The following is an 18,978-nucleotide window of genomic DNA, read 5'->3' as shown; positions in this document are numbered from 1 at the left end:
TCACAGCGAGTTACGACTAATTCAAATACCCTCAGCTCCAGCCGGCACCAGGCAACTCCGGAGTTTATTACAAATCGAGGCGACATGTGGGTCACGCAGATGGCGAGCCACAAAAAGCCGTTGGGCCTGCTTGGGGGCGCTCGTAAATTGTCTCCGACAAATGCCAATGTCTCCATATTGACGCACTTTGATATCTTCATGACCTCAGAGAGCTTTACACATTGCTGAACATGCCGATAAAAAGGAAATGAGATGCATTCCCAAATTATTGACACACATTTCGCGTCAGATTTCGGGACTTTCAGCAGAAATCTGACAGAGATGCGATTCCGTGTAGTTGAGCTGAGATCTATTCAAGCTAAAAACGATTTCGTGCCCTTGATTGTTTCTGATGAAAACACAGATATCTATTATTTAGGACTCTTTCAGTTTTGTATAAAATATTCCCTTTTGACTTTAACGGCGGAACAGCTCCTGCCATGATTTAGGTGTGCTGTCAATTTGAAGGCCGATATTTATGTGCTCGCATTTATCGATAACGATTTCATTATTTAGATAATAATTCATGGCAAATGAATGGCGTACACAAGTGTAAAGTGAGGGCAATATAGCACCTACGTGAATGAATGAATGTACAGGCTTTGATATACATGTGTGTGTGTGTGTGTGTGTGCGAGTGTGTGCGAGTGTGTTGCTCGTGTGTCAACTGACAGCCATTAGGAATATTGATTTCCATATCGCAATATTGCGAAAGTCAGAAGGCGCACTTCAGGCTCTAGTCGAGGGGAGAGGGTGGCAAAGGGCGTTGAGCAACTGGAGGCAATCGCAGGGAATGCACACACCCAATCAGCCAGGCGCACACGCACACACGTTCACGTATGCGCTGACGTAATGTGAAAATTATGCGCTGTAATTTGCGCCAAAGCAAAACCGGAAGACGACGCACTTCGAAGTCCGGATGTGCCAATGCCAACAAAAAGCAACACACGCAAAAGATACAGTCGTATTTGGGAAAAGATACCCTCTCCCTCTCACACTCTCTCTCTCTCTTTCTCTCTTCCTTCTCGCTGTCGCTGTTTCTTGGTCACACGCTCACATATGCAGATGAACAAGAAAAAATTGAAACACTTTAACATGCTAGCAGCAAAAAACTGTTTGCTCTTCGTTTTTTTTTCCTGTTTCGTGTTGTTTTTGTTTTTTGGCACTTTTTCACGTTTTGGCCAGGGGTCTGATGGGGCGTGGCATAAGGAAGTTGTAAAAATACAACATAACACATCTGCAACTAAGCGAAGCAGCAGAAAATCAACAACAAAAACAACGAAAAACAACAGCCAGGAAAACTGAACAAAAAACAGCTAAAGAAAAATAACTACACGAAAATTTGTGGTCGCAGAAGAATGCGCCCGCTGCGAGGGGGCGGCGCGGTAAGGGGGGAGGCAGCTCTGATGTGCTGTAAGTGCTCCCCCGTTGCTCGGGGATGCCCAAATTTGTGAGATACTAAATGTGGCATGTGGCCACATGCAAAGCAACTAACGGCAGAGGAAAAACAACAGCAAAGAAAAACACGAAATGCGAAATAAAACAAAAAAACAACAAAAATAAAAGAAAAGAAAAAAGGAGGAACTCAAAGTTGGCGCTGTAAATGCTTAGAAATAAATTTGTGTCGCCCGAAACACATGTACATGTACATGCATGCACACACACACACACACACACCATAAATGTTTACACCTTGTTGAGGCATACGCGAGTAGCTCAGGAGCTGCGCTTGAAGCTGAGCAATTGCTTTAGGCAAGAGCAAAGCAGAAAACGTGTCAATGATGCCACACAGAGAACGACTGGTAGCCGAGAATGCCGTAATAACCATAATGGAAAAACTCTGAAGAGCCTGCACATTGGGACAAAAAAAAAAAAAAAAAAAAAAAAAAGTTATTATTTGGCTTAGTTGTGTCGCTTTTTCTCCTTCTCTTTCAAGCAGATGATCTTGAGCTATGCAATAAGAGAATGTTTTAAAAATAGTATGGTGTGTTGGTGTAGTACTTGTAAGAATAACAAATTAATTGATGGCATTTACAAGAGATACATATATGATAAGCACTTCACTAGAATCACTAAGGCACAAGATCTACTACTCTTAAGTTTTAGAGATTATAGGAATAGAATCATCTCAACTCGGATAGGTTGTACTTTAGCTAAAAATGTAAATATTTTATTAAATGTATGCATCATATATTAAGTTATCATATATTAAGATAAATACATTCATAAAATATTTAAATAATTATAGCTTAAGCTTTTGATGACATTTTTCCTCGATATCCGCTGCTTGCAATTAATCTGTTCTCCACCGAGCCTCAGCCCACTGTGCCACAGTGCTCTAGCGTATTCCTTATGCCAATCTCGCGTCGCATTGTATTATTCGCTCGTTGTCTCTGCGCCGTGCATGCGGATATGTATTTGTTCTTGAATAACTGAGCGCAACTACAATGGCCAGCAGAGCCATTTAAAATGGTTGAGTTGAGTACATAATTTGTTTAATGGTGATATATTGTTGGTTAGCAGCAGCCACAGCCGCTGCCGCTGTCGCTGCCGCTGCTGCGGCCATGGCTCCGGCTACAGCTGCCAGACGGCGCCAGACAAATGGCCAAAACTTGCAAATTTTGTACTCGGCGGAGAAATAAATGCTAACAATTCTTTATGTCCCACATTTAGTCGCATTTTTCCCTCCTTTCTATTTGTGCGAATTTTTCGCTTAACCTTTTCAATTTGCAAACGCATTTACTTTAAGTTGCTTTTACAATTTCTTTACAAGTTTTTTATTTTTTTTTATTTTTCAAATAGCTCAAAATTATTTTGTTTGCTTTTTAATTGAAATATCTTCTTGATGCTGTTTAATGAGCTTAAGTAATTTCCCTTTTTTTTTTTTTTAAATAGGTAGTATATTGGTATTATTCAAAATGTGGGCGTGGCAGCTTTGGGCTTTCGTCCACTGGCCGCGTTATTGCGGCAAGCAATAAATTGCCACTAGTTTTGGGCCATTTGGAAGCCTTCAACATCAATTAAATGCATTAATGTGGAAAATTCAATTATGCATCAGCCTGCGTCCATGTGTAAATATTGTAAAATAATGCGGAAAACTAATTATAGTTGGAAATTTAACAACCAAGCAGCTGCCTTGTGGCATGTGGCGAATTGCAATTTAAATGCAACAATTTACACGAATATAAATATATATTTTTTTATATACAACGACGAATTATTTGCACAAAAAAAATTCAATTATTTTAAGCGACTTTTTTTAAAGCTTCTAATTTTTTAATTTTCTATTCATTACGAAATGAAGAAATCCTTGCCATTTTTTTTTTAGCGGCAGCCAGCAGCAATGGCAAATAAGGAAATGGCAAAGCGAAAAGCCAGCAAAAAGTGAACGGAGAAAAGCACAAACAAGCGACCGCACCTCGTTAAAATTTTATATCAATTGCTGTATGCATACAAAACATGCAGCAACAACAACAACAGCAACAAGGAGCAGCAGCAATGGTAGCTAAGCAAAAGGTAAAAAAAAAAAAACGGGACAAAAGCAGGCCATTTTGAAAAAGTTTAAATAAAACAAAAAATGAGAGCCAAAAAAAGAAAGAAAGAAGTAAAACAACGAAATGAAAGAATTAAAATTACGAACGCAGCGAAAAGAGAAGCGAAAAGAGAAGCGAAAAATATAATAAATAAAAATAAAATAAATAAATAAATAAAAGTAAAATGTGAACACAAAATTAAGCGGAAAGCGAGCTCGCGGCGAAAAAGTTGCTCATGTGTGCGTAGAAGGCGAATTTATACAAATATTACGTATACGCAACGCTTATTACGTATACGCAAACTAATTTTTGCCCGTCTGCCGTGTCGGTGTCGTTCGGTGAGCGTGCGACAAATGAAATATTTAAATATGTCGGGCACACAAACATTTTGACAACACGCCGACAAAATGCCACAAAAAGTTGCAAATTGCGGTTATTGTGGCGAACACACAATAAATAATTTTATGCCAGAAATGAAAAAAATATATATATATATGTATGTGTATGTGCATGTATATAAAACCCGATGACTTGCAGCAAAAAGTGGCATGCGTTAAAGTTTTCCAGCAAAAAAAAAAAAAAAAAAAAAAGAGTAAACTAAAATAACGTAGTCATCATGATGACGTTGACGTTGACGATGATGATGATGATGATAACGACGAGCGAGAAGGCGTACAACTTTTTTGCATTTGAAGCGGAAGTGATTTCATCAAAAATTCATATTAACTAATTGGATTTGATGCCGTTTCAGAGTTATTTTATATTTTCAAGGCGGATATTGCCAGGAACTGGACTCACATACGTATACATACGCATGCACGCAAGGGCAATGCCTAACTTAATAACCATGTTTATTTTAAATTAAAAATGTATTTACATACGCTCAAATGCCACGCTGAAGGCCAGCCAACGGCGACCAATTTGTGTTTGTATTCATATTCGTATTCATATTCATATTCGTATTTGTATTTGCATTTGCATTACTGTTTGTGTTTGTATTTGTACTTGTATTTGTGTTTGTGTGCCACAAGTTGCCAAGCTTCATATATCCCAGTCGCACTCACCTGAAAAAGTATGAGAAACAGAGCACAATTTATTACATTTTGTTACAGTGTACATACATAAAAGAGCAAAACAAAACAGTTGTATTATGAGTCTCCACTCCCGCCTCCCGCCGCCTGCACTCCACTCCACCCCACTCTCACTTTCCCTTCTAAGTTTACAGTTTATGGGAGTTGTGGGAAATGTTTATGGCGCATATAACTCTGTAGCTTAATTAATTGACACAGTTTATAAAAACATTCCCGATTTACGTGTTATGCTAAATACATATATAGGTGTCTGTATATATGTATGTGTGCTTTTGTAATTGTTATTTTTGTATTTATTATCATATTATTTATTTAATGAGACTTAGATTTTGTTTATAAAATTTGTGTGTATTTTTTATTCAGCTTTTTATGCATATTTAAATTTACTTTAAAATATCTTAAATAGTACGAGTATTTTTTAAGAATTTAAAATATTTTTAATATGATGAGCATTTTGAAATGCCTGCATCTCTAAAGGAGTCATAAGGTATTTTATATTTATAAATTATTCTACTCCAAAACTTGTCATTGATTGCTGGAATATCTTAAACGTACAGCTCGATGGACGCAACTCCATAAAGACAAAAACATAATTTAAAGATATTTAAAAATAAATTATATTCAGTTTGTCTTTGTTGCGACTTCTTCTTACTTTCCACATTTCTTTGAATATTCACTTCATCCTTGAAGATGTCATGACTTACAGGCGGAAGTAACGTTTTTATTAATTGATGACTGCGAAAAATGAAACAAGCAGCTTAAGGACTGCGAAAACACGCGAAAATGTGTCAGTTCAGGCAAAGCCAAAAAGCAAAGCAAACACACATACACGCATGTGTGTGCAACTGTAATTGTGTAAGTAAGAATATCCTGAATCAGCATGGTGTGTATGTGAAGCCAGAGTTATGCCTTGTGAATGAACGTGAAGAAAAATCGTCCAACCTCACAGCTGTGTCGAGAGCTCGCGAAATTCGCGTCCTGGCTCAGTGTTCGCCAGACGGAAGGACGCAGCAGGCACAAAAAAAAAAAAGGAAAAGAAAATCCATGAAGATGAAGAAGAGTATTGCAAAATATTAAAAATGTTGTGCTGGCAAAGGAAGCAAAAATAAACGCAGAAAACGCGGCCAAACGAAGGCGGGCAGCAGAAATAAAGCGAAGTGTCGGCAGCGTCTGGCGCTGGCAAAGGAGCCGCCCAGGATGTGCCGCTACTGCGGCAGACGCCTGGCACGAAGGACTGCTACAAAATAGCATAGAAAATTAATAATCGCGCAATTTTTGCGCCAGTAAACAATGGAGAAGTCTTGGCTCGTTAGTTTCCTCATTATTCTGCATTTTCCAAGACGCGCTCCCGCTGTGAAATGTGCTGCGAAAACTACAGAATAAAAATAATAAAAATAATAAAAAAATAGTATTAGAAGATAGAACTGTCAGGCAGGATGAGCCGGAAGCACATCAAAAAAGAGCGGCGAGAACTACGCGAATAATGAAAAATGCGATTGAATGTCATTTTTCATGAAATTTGCTAGCCCTTTGTCTGGCACAGCATTGTTCCGAGTCCTGGACAACTGTACAAATGATATACAGCGCTGAGCAGGAGCAGGAGGAGGAGGAATTGAAACTCGACCGCTTACAATTCACAGAAGGTATTGCGCATTCGAGTCTGCTTGTTGAGTTTACTCCCCCTTAAACCCGACGTATCATACCGTTAGTGTATATGACAAAATGGCGACACCTAGTTATTGTCGGCAATTAATTGAATCAGGGCCACAAACGTTTCAGCCAATACAGTGAAGTGCTGCGGTCGACACGACTCGACCGCAATGAGTGAAAAAATAAAGACTAAATAAAATAAAATACAAGTTAAAAGCAAAAGCAAAAACAACAACAAAAACAACAACAAAAACAAAAAACAAAAAGTGCAGCCATGCAAATGACACACTTGCAGCCGCAATTCCCATGTCCATGTTGCTGGCCAACAGTCAGCGAACAGCTGGGCTCCCAAAGTGGAGGACAGACTGTGTCACACAAAAACTGAATCAAATTATGCGCCATAAAGGGACAGTTGTCCTGCGTGTCTGTGTGTGTGTGTGTGTGGGGAGACAACTACATTATTAATGCACAATGAACTTGAAGTAAAGACGAGCGACGCATGCAACTAACCAGAAAACATGGCCAATTGAAAAATGCGCGAGCGTAAATTACATTAACTTGGCCCGCGGCCAAAAGCCCAGCCCAAATAACGAACAATATAAAATTCATAATATTAAAGTGGAAGAATGCCTAGAAAGTCAACAGATTCTCACCCGCTTTTCATTTTGTTTTGCATACAAAAGCAGTTGCTTTTCTTTTATTTTAGTTTCTTTTTTTTTTCGTTTTAGGGAAACTTCACCTTTGAAGTTGGGTTGAAAATTTCTAATGATATTTTCATAGCTGTTAAATAAAAAATTGGGGGAAAAAGTTGAGCCGTTTGGCCGTCCGGAGCCACCTGTTCCCCAGCTGCCTCAGAATTGTATTTTAATGCGCCTGGGGCTCTTAGTTGACATGTACGGCGGAACTCAAACGTGCGTTTGTCTAAACACGGCGCACAAAATACGCCGTGTGCGTGCAGGAATATAATCAAATTCTGTCATTTAATTTGGGTACAAAAGAGACAAACGAAAGTTAATCGTTGTTAATGCGAAGAGGTAAATCAGGGCGACTTCTCTACTTTATAGAGGCCATATGCTAAATAGGTCAACTAGCTAGAGGGCTCTAACTGTAGCTCCAGCTCTAGCCAAATAGATGTCTTGTTAAGTTAACAAGGAGCAACTGGGCAAATTACATATTATTTATATAATGATGGTGATAATAATCTAATAATTTTTTAATAGAACTCAATTAACGATATAATTTCAGTGCATTTGTGTTTGAGTGCTGCCAATGCATTTTATATTAATAAATTGAACAATAGTAGGTAATTATTATATATATTTAATATAATTAAATATTTCATATTTTAATTAATAAATATTATATATATATTTTTTTTTTAACTGTTACAATTGACGTAATTAATTTAATTTTAAATTTAGCATTAATACAAAAAAATATAAAAATAATAATAATAATTTATTTACAATTAAAATGTCGGAGAAAATGTCAGAGTCATTGCAGCCAAGCTTTACTGTAATGAATAATTATTTAAAATGCCACAAGGCATAAGTCAACAAGTTGAGCAGACGCAGATATTTCTGATAGAATTTCCTAGAACTTGCATCAGGAAATCCACTGTTAACTGCTATGGCTTAGTATTTATCCTAAATTAATATTTCGCATTTTTGTCTTTTAAGTATTTCATTGTTATTATTATCTTATCTATTCAATTAATGAAAATAGGTGTCTGCTTTATCTGCATGTCACGTTCAGCTAAGCTGAATATTTAACGTGTGTTTGTTTCACATGTGTGTATATACATATGTATACACGTATAGCTCATACGCCTAATAATCCGAGTTGTCACTGCTGCTGCTACTCACCTTTTATTTTATTCAATAAATGCGCTGCGTGTGGAGTAGCACACAGGGATATCCAAAGCACGTGACAGATTTTCTTGGATTACACAGGCTGACACACGCACACATACGCATAATCACACACACACAGGCAGGCTGATTACGACATTGTTGTTGTTGTTGTTGCTGTTGTTATTATTGCTGAAATTCACTTTGGGCGGCAAAAATTGGAAATTGGCAAACAGACACTTGAGGCGTTACCCGTTGCCTGTCAACACGTCAAGCCCGTCAGCCCGTTAGCCCGTCAGCCCGTTAGCCCGTCAAACTATCAGCCCTTTAGGCGTCACTTCAGTGTGTATTCATATGGCACTTAATACATTGGGCGATGGCTCGGCGCACGGCATTCACTCGGCTCGTTCGATTAGCGGCAGATGCAGCATCTTAATCACCGATCAAACGGAGCATACAACAACGCGTCAACTCAGCGACGGCAAGCACCGACAGCACCGACAACAGCGAAAACAACGACGTCAGCGACAACGATTACACGGGACGCTCACGCGGCAGCTGCGAACACAACTGGAGTCAACGAGAACGGCATGCGAAGTGGCGACATGTCGATAACGAGCCGCTGCCACAGCCACAGCCGTAGTCGTAGTCGCAGCCGAAGCGGGCGCCACACATAGCCGAGGCACGAGACGAGCTCAGGCAGAGCACGATTTATGGCAGAGTGTGTTGCATACTTTTAAGAGCGCGCTCGCCTTATGGGTGTGTTCGGAGAGCGTTTGGGACGCGGCGCATGCGCAGTGCCGGCTACAACAGCGACACACCAACAGGCAGTCTAAGAGAGACAGCGAGAGGGAGAGCGCGAGTTTATGGCGTGCTTCCAATGCCACAGTTAGCTGCTGCTCATTTGCATGGCACAGGGTCCCAAAGCGAAAAAGTGTTTGTCCCAAGCCAAACAGCTGTTGAGCTACTGAAATGAAGCCAATGGAGCAGTGGGGCTAAACGTTAATGCACGCCAGTCAGCCACGTCCTCGTCCTTGTCGTCGCACTCGTGACGCACTCGTTGTGGCATGTCTTAGGTCAGAAATGTCGTCGTGGCTGCCACTGCCACTGCCACTGCGACGCCAGCTGAGGCAGAGACGGTGGCAGAGACCGTGGCTGCGGCTGAGGCTGCGGCAATCGTTGTTTCCCGGCAAAAGGCAGCATTTTTATACCCTGAACCCATTGAAAATGGGAAATCAGGGTATAATGGTTTTGTGAAAAAGTATGTAACGGGCAGAAGGAGGCGTGGCAGACCCCACAAAGTATATATATTCTTGATCAGCGTGACGAGCTGAGTCGATATAGCCCTGTCCGTCTGTCCGTCCGTCCGTCCGTCCGTCCGTCCGTCCGTCCGTCCGTCCGTCCGTCCGTCCGTCCGTATGAGTGCGTCGATCTCAGAAGTTATAAGAGCTAGAGAGCTGAAATTTGGCATGCATACTCGTGTGTACCATACGCAGTACGAGTTTGCTTTATTTTTTCGATAAATCGTCCGATAACTTTTTTATCGAGAATAATCGAAAAATTGATTTTGTTTTTTTAGCCTAATTTGAACATTTTTAGACCTGGAGTCTTCAAATTTGCGTTGTATATAAAGTTAATCGATACAAAGATTTTGTCATTTACAAATTTTAGATACCACGCCCCCTTCTCCCCCAATTTGTAAAAAACGCATTTCAAGTACTAGAGACTTGGGCTTTGGAATGTACACACATATTCATCATATGATTACACTCTGAAAGTTTCATTAAGATTGTGTGTCTACAAAAGAAATTATTTGACAAATAACTTCTCATAATATTGCCCACACTGCAGCGCAGCCCAAGCGCAGTCGCTGCTTACTGCGCAGTTAGCAGAGCGCAGGCTTATGCCTGCGTGTGGATGCATGTGTATGTATGTGTGCATAAAAGAGGTGCAGAATAATTAGAATATCAGCTTAGAGGGTTCAGGGTATCTCCTAGTCGAGCAGTCTCGACTGGAGCCTTCTTACTTGTTAATTATGATAAATGCCCATTCATAAAATGGAATGGCATTGCAGTTGCGTGTCACGGCTGTTTCTGCTGCTGCCGCTTCTTCTTCTTCTTCTTCTTCTTCTTCTTCTTCTTCCTATATACTTACAAAACGAGACTCTGATATAATATATACTGCATAATTATTTGTTTTATCTATGTCTGGCGGAACGCGCTCGCCGTCTTCTGTTATGGGCGGCCCTCTGCTCTGCTCCGTCTATTTGGGCTGCTGTGCAGTTGACAGGCAAGATTTATGCGGCCTGCAGCCCGGTTCATATGGTGCTGCTCTGGCAGCCCTGCCCCAGCTCCTGTAACTGTTGCTGTAGCTGTAGCTGTACCTGTGCCCGTGCCAGGTGTTGATGTGCCAGCTGTGCTTCAATAACCATCAGCGTCACTTAATAAACTCACATACAGCACGGCGTGTGATGAATTGTTGCCATTTTTGCAGCTGACGTCAATGCTTTCAAGTGCAAAGGCATTTAACAAGCGCTCGACAGCAATTAAATCCCATCCAAGCCAATTGACAGCCAATGAAATAAAATAAACAAATAAACAACACACATACACAAATCATTCGTAATTGTCCAATTTAATAATTAAGTGGCCAATTGAGTGCTAATTATCTGTGTTTAATTGGCTTAAGACTTCAGCTACGTTGGCTGGCATTAGCTAGTTGAGCTATTTCTACTTCAGGCACGGCAGAATGCTCTTAACAACAATAATTTATGTAAATCAATTGATTAATTTTATTTAAATGAAATCTTTAGTTTTTCATGATTAAGATCAAGATTAAATTATTATTTAAATAAAATGCCTGTGTGGAGGAATAAAGCACTCTTTTATTTTCATTTTTTTTACCTCTCCCAACAATGCTTTTATCTTCTTCATCGAGCGCTGCTATAGCTCTACTGTGCACTCTTTATATACTCCTGTAAGTAAGCCGAAGGAGTGGCAAAAGCTGGCTCAATGCAATGTTCGACCAGGCGAAACCAAATTGACCAAAGCTAATTCAAGCAATGTAAATGGGACAATGCTCGACGAGGGAAGGGAGGAGAGGGGAGACGGAGGCCAGGCCAACTCGAAGCTAGAGGCTACGTAGAGATTTTAGGTTGTAAGTGCGGGCAAATGCAATAGTGCAAATCAATTGGCGCGCCAACAAACGCTTCAATCAATTTTACTTTGGCAAACAGTGAGTGCAAAATAAATCACATCAGTCGAGTCCGACTTGCAAGATGCTCGAAGATGCAACGGGCGAATGTATGTGTGTGCGTGTGTGTGTGTGTGCATGTGTGTGTGTCTTGCGCACACTCGTGTTTATCTTATTTATGCAAAGCTGTGGCAAGCAGCAGCAACAGCAACAACAGCAACAATTGCAGGCAAAAGAAAGAGAGAGAGAGAAAGGCAAGTGGCTTGGCAGCATCCGTCGCTCGCAAGAGCTGCTAAAAAATGAATGAATTCAATGAAATGCGGGCAAAGGTGCCCGTTTGCACCCAACTCAAGTCGTGGCCCACAGCGGTCGACTTCAGGATGTGTGTAGCGCATCCTTAAAGAAGTCCCAGGCAATGCCACATCAAACATCTCAAACGAAATGAATAATTTATAGACGCATTTGCGGAGCGCGGCTCCAGGGGCAGCAGCATAAGATGGGTACGAATGTGAGCGGATAAGGCTGGGGTACACACACACACACACACACACACATATGTCGCGTAAGCCGACTGCAGCCACTGACTCTCAATTGAATGAAAAAAATGTCCTCTAATGCCACGCATACACTAGTGCAAACACACACACACACACACACTCACAGAATATGCAGGCATGCATGAACAAGTCAGGCCCAACTAGCTCTAGACTCCAGTGAGTGGGTGCAGTTGCGTTTACATGTGTGCGTGTGTATGTTTGTGTGTTCTTGTATGACAAAATAAAATACCAAAATGCATGGACTCTGCAGCATTTATTTATATTTTTTATCACAACTCCCTCAGCCAAGGCCCACTTACGCCGGCTTTTTCAACTACAAGGTATGCACACTATATGCATATATGCATACGCATATGCAGTCAGGCAGACGTATATTTATATTTATATACATATGTGAATATATGTATGTACATATATGCAAGATGCACACATATAAATGTATTCGAAGTCACTGACTCAGCGTGCTCTGCTCTGTTATTTTGTCTGGCGGAGGATTCCCTGCACTTCCATACTGTCACAGTCTAAACAATTTAATATACATATTCATGCATAATAAATAGACTTTCAGTACGTACAATATGATCTAGTCAGTCAATCCAGGATTAAGAACAAATACATGCAGAAAATAAAAATATATATATACGAGAATTTTATATATAAGATTATTCGGCTGTCGAAGCTGTCAAAACAGCCTGTATTATATATAATTCCAGGTTTACAGAATATTTTAATAATTTAAAAGAAAATCTCTGGTAAAGACACTAAAACCTAGTACAAACCTTCAAATGATTTTATTTGTTATTGTAATATTTGCATGCCTTAAGCCTCATTTTCAAGTTCTTTAATCGTTCCATTTGGACTTACAGCTGTGGCCTCCCACACAGCTTCGTCTTACAACATACTTTTCATTCATAAAGCAACAACTCTGGCCTAACTAGGCACGCAAAGTTGAGCCAAACATACACATAATGTAAATCATCCACGACACATGTCAGATTTCTGCGATGCATGTCAAGCATGTAAGAGATACATAGAGAAACTAACCTTATATAGGTAGCTCACACACTCCCGGCAAAAACTTAACTTTCGCCTCTTCCATGGCATGGGAAAAGTTTGCTCAGCTTAGCCCTGACTCCTAATGGCATCAAATTCTCAAGTGTTGTCAATTAAAACGATTTTCCAATGAACATTTTGACAGAGCATGTTGTGCTGCTTCCGTCTTCCGTCTGCTTCCGTCTTCCGTCTTCCGTCCTCGGACTATTCGTAAAGTTTGTGCCAAAAGTTATAAAAAGATTTACTTATTTATTTTTGTATGCTTCTTATATGAAAAGTTCATCTCTTGAAATTGTTTGAAGCTGGCAAAATATTTATAGCTCATCTCAATGGATAATTCTCAGACTTGTTTGATTATTTTGATATGAAGATAAAAAATGTTTTGATACAAAGGACCCCTCCTCAGCATATCCAAGCACTTCTCAATTTTCCCGTTAGTGGAGCTTGCGGTGTCGTCAAAGGAAAGTTTAAATAAATGACTGCCGAAAACTTTGCTAATCTGCTTTAAAAATCCCAGCAACAAGCAAAAAGCAACAAGCAACACGAAATATGAAATATGAATTCTGAAATGTGAGATATGAAAATGGGAGAGAATGGCAGGGAACCGGCTGGGGCGAGGGGAAATGTGACAACAGTTGACTTTGACGCGGCGGTTAAAACCCGCAAAATTCGTCAATTTAAATGGAAAAAATATCTGCGCAAAGTTTGCGTCAGTGTGAAAAATATTAATTTAACTTTTTGCGTTAACAGAGCAATGACATTTGCCCCAAACCGCAAGACGCCCCAAAAGCTGACGCCCCTCTTCTAAGCCTTGTTTGATGATTTTTTTTATCTCTTCTTCTACTTCGTGTGTCGATTGTTGTTGTCCTTTTTGTCGCCAAATGCTTGTCTATTTAGAGATGGCAACAGGGGGAGGGGGGAGGCAGGTGGCAGTGGACAGGCGGCCTTTGAGGTTGTTGGCCATGTTGTTGGCATCATTATCGTAAATTTTTATGCTAAATACATTTTGCTGTCAGGCCCCAAAAACCGAAACCGAAACAGAAACCGAAACAGAAACAGCAACAGCGAGAGCAACCCAAAACACCAACAGATACAACAAAAAATGGCGCCATTTGGAGCAGCTGGCGTCACGTGGTTGCAAATGGTCAAGCACACGCCCCCGACTGGAAGAATAACACAATCAAGGCGTTTCCCTGTCTTCCCTCACTGCGACAAATGCAAATGAACTGCTGCTTAACGCTAGATCGTTTCTGCTACGCCCTTATGGCACAGCCCCCACACCCGCCACTTCCCCCTTCCGCGCCTCAGCGAGCACATTTCGCACAGATTTCGTTTTAATGCTTTTCTTTGACAAGCAGATGCTCGTTGCGCTTAATAAACAGAGAGATGTCGGAGTTGAAGCGGCGCATATTCTTCGACTCGCGCCAGCCAGCGACCGAGCCAAGCCGCTGGCCAAGCCTGGTCATCTTGTTGGTCAGATCGTAGTGCAAGTCCATGGCCCTGCGCTTGGCCCCCTGGAGCAGCTTGAGGGCGTCGAGCTTGGGCTGAGTATATTCCGCTCTCATCACGAACTTTTTGATCTCCCGCTGGGTGTGCTCAGCGCTCTCCTTCAGGTAGGCCTTGCAGTCGACCCAGTCGTATTTGACCTTCTGCAGATGATGGTAGCGTTGCCTGCACAATGCCTGCTCGTGCTCCACATTCAGTTTGAACGAGTTCAGCTCGTCCAGGCGGCGCTGCAAGATCGCTCCCGCCTTCAGGTCCCGGCACAGGCTGTTGCGCAGGTATTTCAGCGACAGGTCGATGGCCTTGCAGCTGAGCTGCGCCTTGCTCAGCTGCTGGCGCAGCAGGTGGTTTTCCTGCTGCAGCTTGTATATGTGCGGATGGACCTTGCCCCGCTGCAGCTCCAGCTCCATGTTTACGCAGGAGTCGTCCGACGGACATTCCGGCATGTCCAAAGCGATTTCCTTACCGATGAGATCAACGGCGTTCTTTTGCTCCAGTAGCTCGGCTTCTATCTGCTCGAGCTCCACCGGCTCCTCGGGCTTCGTTGACTGGCCAGCACTTGCCTCCTCCTCCTCCTCCTCCTCTCCCTCACCATCCGCATCCTCCAGCTCATCAACCCTATCAATACTGTCGCAATGTAGAGTCTTCGGTGGTATTGGTGGCTCAATTTTTCTGAAGGACACTTGTTCTACTATGGATACGTGGGTATCCTCCGGCTCACAGATGGGCAGTCCGGGCGCCCTGCAAGTAGGCAACGATTCTGTTGACTCCATTGTCTTTCCCATCGCAAATGAAAAATAAAAACAAGAAGTGTGATAAACAGTTGTTGATTGCAAATTTAATATAGACTATTTTCTTGGAAAATCTAAAACAAACTAAGGCTTTTCCAAACGAAAAAATGTGTAGATCGAATGTTGAACTTTAAAGCAGAGTCAATCCCATTGTAGAATTTACAAATTCGGTACTCAATCGGTGTCTTCTGCTGGAAGTTTTCCATATGAGACATTTGAGAAAGAGTCTAGGATTCTTATATAGATGAAGTTTATTTTCTGTAATCTAAGACTTTAGAAAATATTCCAAGTTTAATTTAAGGTATTCTCGCAGCTCTTGTGGCAATTATGGCTGTTGCCTTTAGAGAAGCTCGACTCATTAATTTTGATTAGGTTATGCGCAATGTATTGAAGAGCTGTCCAACAGCTGGGGCTGCTAAGGCCGGCGGCTCTGTGTTCTATGCACAATGAATGGCATTTGCTAAAGCGCTTAAGGAGCACTTAACCCAGACGTAACTAACCAATGAAAACGCAAACACACACACACACAGACAGACACGAGCCAAGCACCTGAGCACGCAGCAGGGGACAGAGGTGTGCTAGAGAGGGGGACAGCATGGCAGGGCAAACACTTGGGCATGTGTGCTACGTTTTATTTCCAGTTCCAGATGGCGACCCAGATGCAGTGGCAACAATTCATCTTCATAATGAACGCCAATGCGAGCAGCAAACAAGCTTAATGCGAATTGAAAAGGACACTGAAAAGTGCATGGACAGGACAACAAATGCTGTAGGGGTTTTATGATAATTAATTAAATAAGCAATCATTCAGAGAGCGTACGAGGCAACCGCTTGACCCGCAGGTGCTCTGCAGTTGGAGGCGAATTAGCTTTGTGAATTACTTCGAATGTAAAGTAGACTAGACTAGTAGACTGCATTTATATGAGAATATTTGTTATGGCTTGGACAAAGCATTCAGCTGAGGTCGATAAGAAAAAATCTAATTAAAAGCTGTGATTGCGTACCCGCTCGCATAGCCACGGCGAAATCACAATTGTCAGCGTTAAGCTCACGCTCACCTGCGCACACGAATGCAAACACCTGTACACGCCAACGCACAAACACAAATAAACACAATTTCCCATCTAGGGGCAATAATACGCAAACAACAGCAACTGCAACACAGACAAACAGGTGAAACAGGTGAAACAGACGTGGTCTGTCGATTCGCAGAAAAACTACCTAAAAGCGAAAAACGAAAAACTTTCAAAGGCAACTTGTCTACCCATCAGCCTAGCCTGACCTTACCCACGCCCCGTCCCCCACTCTCCCCTTCACAGAGCGGCAAATGAAACGCGCTGTTGCACACAAAAATAACAAGTTTCATTGGTCAATTCATCGAATGTCGGTCACGGCTGCCTCTTGGGCACCGTCTCTCCACCAGCCGTGCATGTGCATGTGGCTGTGGGTGTGGCTGGAGGGCGGGCTGGAGCTGAAGCCACTCAGCCCAGCAGCGGGCGAGCTTAGAGGCCACGCAGCCTGTGCAACGGTGTAAAGTTCTAAACGCCCTGGATACATATGGAATGCGCTGTGGAGCAACGCAGTATATGCGAAAAATATCCCCAGCATGTTGTCGCTGTGTGTGTGTGTGTGTGTGTGTGAGGCAGTGCAGTGCAGTTCGACTGACTCGATTGGAATGAAATGAGTTTAGCTTTTGTAAATATCCATAGCTAGATTTTGTGCTGTTATGTAAAAATAAAATATGTCGAAAAAGAAATTTATGAACTACATATGCACATGCATACATACGTACATACATACATATAACATTCATAGTATCAAAATACACAAAAAATGGAATTTCAGTATATAAACAATTCGCCCTTACCCTTATTCGCAACAAGTTGAGTTTGTTCTGGATAGGAGGTAAACTTTGAATAATCCATATATGGGGATAAATTATTTGAGTTGCTGACTTCAATTTGAATTGCCCTTAAGGGAGGCTCTAGAGGGATCTAATAGATTGACACTAAAATAATTTGGATGATTTTCGAGTAGAAAAAGTGGTTAAGTGAATTAGTAGTATGGCAATGTATACATCAGGCGCAATGATTTATTCATGCCCTGTAGACATTTGGATTTCCTGTCTCTCTGCCACGGAATATCCATTTGAATGGTGTAAAAGTTTGCTCTAACTGCTACTTAAATTCACCTGTTTTATCTTTACTGCATGTCGAAGAGCTAACAGAACTCTAGGATTTATTTCTCATGTTCGTTCATTGTGTTCGATGGGGACATACAATATGCAGACTAGTTCAATTTTTTTTTTTTCTTTTTTTTTTTTTGTGAATGCTTTTACTGACCACAATTGTCAATCCATTGGTCAATTGAGAAATAAAATACTGCATCTCAAGCAAAGTATATATGTATATAGTACATCTACTATACAGCTATGTTAAGTATATGACTGTACAATGAGGAATAGAGGAATATATACGTGTGTATGTATATAAAAATATATATGTGTATAAACACATATATTCGTTTGGGATACTTAAGCACGCCCATCAAAATGAGGCGCGGCACACAATAAATCTTCGTCACGGTCCCCAAATTGACATTTTACAGCGGAGACCAATAGAGGACAGAGTAACTGACAATCGCGTTTTAGCCAACTGTTGTTGATGTTGTTGTTGCAGTTGTTGTTGCAGTGGCTGTCACTGATATTGTTGTCAACAATGATGGCCCAAAGCATCAGCCACATGCGTTGCGGCAACAACTCATCCATCGTGCAGCACTCTTCCTTACACACACAGACATACACACACACACACAGCCATACGCAAGTGCACATGGAAACTGTCAATCCCAGGACACTGGATATGGAGCACTGACGCTCGTTGGGCTGTTCGCCATCATTTATTGGCAAAACTCCTCAACACTAGCAAAAAAAAAAAAAAAATTGTATATCATGCAGCATGTGCGTATGTGCATCTGTGTTTGTGTACGTCTGCGTGTGTGTGACAGTAATAGAGTTATCCTGCTGTCGTTGTGTATAGAAAGCATCGCATTATCCTCTGCTCCGGCCATAATAATTGAAATCCTCCACCAAACTACTGGGTGCCATCTTAACGACCCTTTGTGACGACCCACTGGCAGCGCTTTGGGGTAATCCGTCAGCTAGTCAAACGCCGGATGGCAGCGCGATGAGCATTTAAGAACCTTAATGCAAAAATGCATTACTCGTAATGCGTCCATGGAAAGAAAACAAATATTCGTGGCTCGCTTGAGAAGATTCAAGAATAACTTAGAGAGAATTGAAGATATTTAGTAAGGAGGTACAATATATAGAGAATGCAACATAATGACATCTCCATTAATTAAAAAAAAAAAAAAAACCCTTTACACATTGAATTTGATACTTTATTGATTTCAAATTGAATCATGGAAAACATGAATTAATAATATATGTTATATATATATATATATATATATATATATATATATATATATATGTTTGAATTTAATATTTGAATTCTTACTTGTGAGCCAAAAGCTGATAACATATACATTTAGACCTTTTTTTTTTATTATTATTATTATTATTATTTTTTAAAAATATATTTCAATAGATTGCAAAAGTTAATTCAAACTCTTAAGCCATTTTCCAAACGACTTTAAGTAAATAATGAATCTGGTGTATATACTATACTTGTATTTCAAAATACTCTAAAGCTTTT

At 40.9% G+C, this 18,978-nt stretch overlaps 2 protein-coding genes across 4 annotated transcripts in view; both read right to left on the bottom strand.

Annotated features, from left to right (window-relative positions):
* Nucleotides 1-8,776, bottom strand: part of dpr11 (defective proboscis extension response 11) — a 69,902-nt gene extending 61,126 nt beyond the window's left edge. For 2 of the 3 annotated variants that reach the window (XM_089461975.1, XM_089461974.1), the window contains exon 1: nucleotides 8,179-8,776. The gene's annotated coding sequence lies outside the window, so the exon portion shown is untranslated. Of the gene's footprint in view, nucleotides 1-4,453; nucleotides 4,637-8,178 lie in introns of all 3 variants that reach the window. The other variant, XM_089461978.1, reaches the window with a different exon arrangement.
* Nucleotides 8,777-14,281: 5,505 nt separating this feature from the next.
* Nucleotides 14,282-15,417, bottom strand: LOC108610121 (uncharacterized). Its single transcript, XM_018001984.2, has one exon. The coding sequence runs from the start codon at nucleotides 15,251-15,253 to the stop codon at nucleotides 14,300-14,302; it is 954 nt and encodes a 317-aa protein (XP_017857473.1). The 5' UTR covers nucleotides 15,254-15,417; the 3' UTR covers nucleotides 14,282-14,299.
* Between the last annotated feature and the right edge of the window lie 3,561 nt (nucleotides 15,418-18,978).

Source organism: Drosophila arizonae, chromosome 2, assembly GCF_054131065.1.
Source record: "Drosophila arizonae isolate 15081-1271.41 chromosome 2, UAZ_ARI_1.0, whole genome shotgun sequence".
In the NCBI taxonomy this organism is placed as follows: Eukaryota; Metazoa; Arthropoda; class Insecta; order Diptera; family Drosophilidae; genus Drosophila; species Drosophila arizonae.
This window is presented reverse-complemented; position numbering and strand designations above follow the sequence as displayed.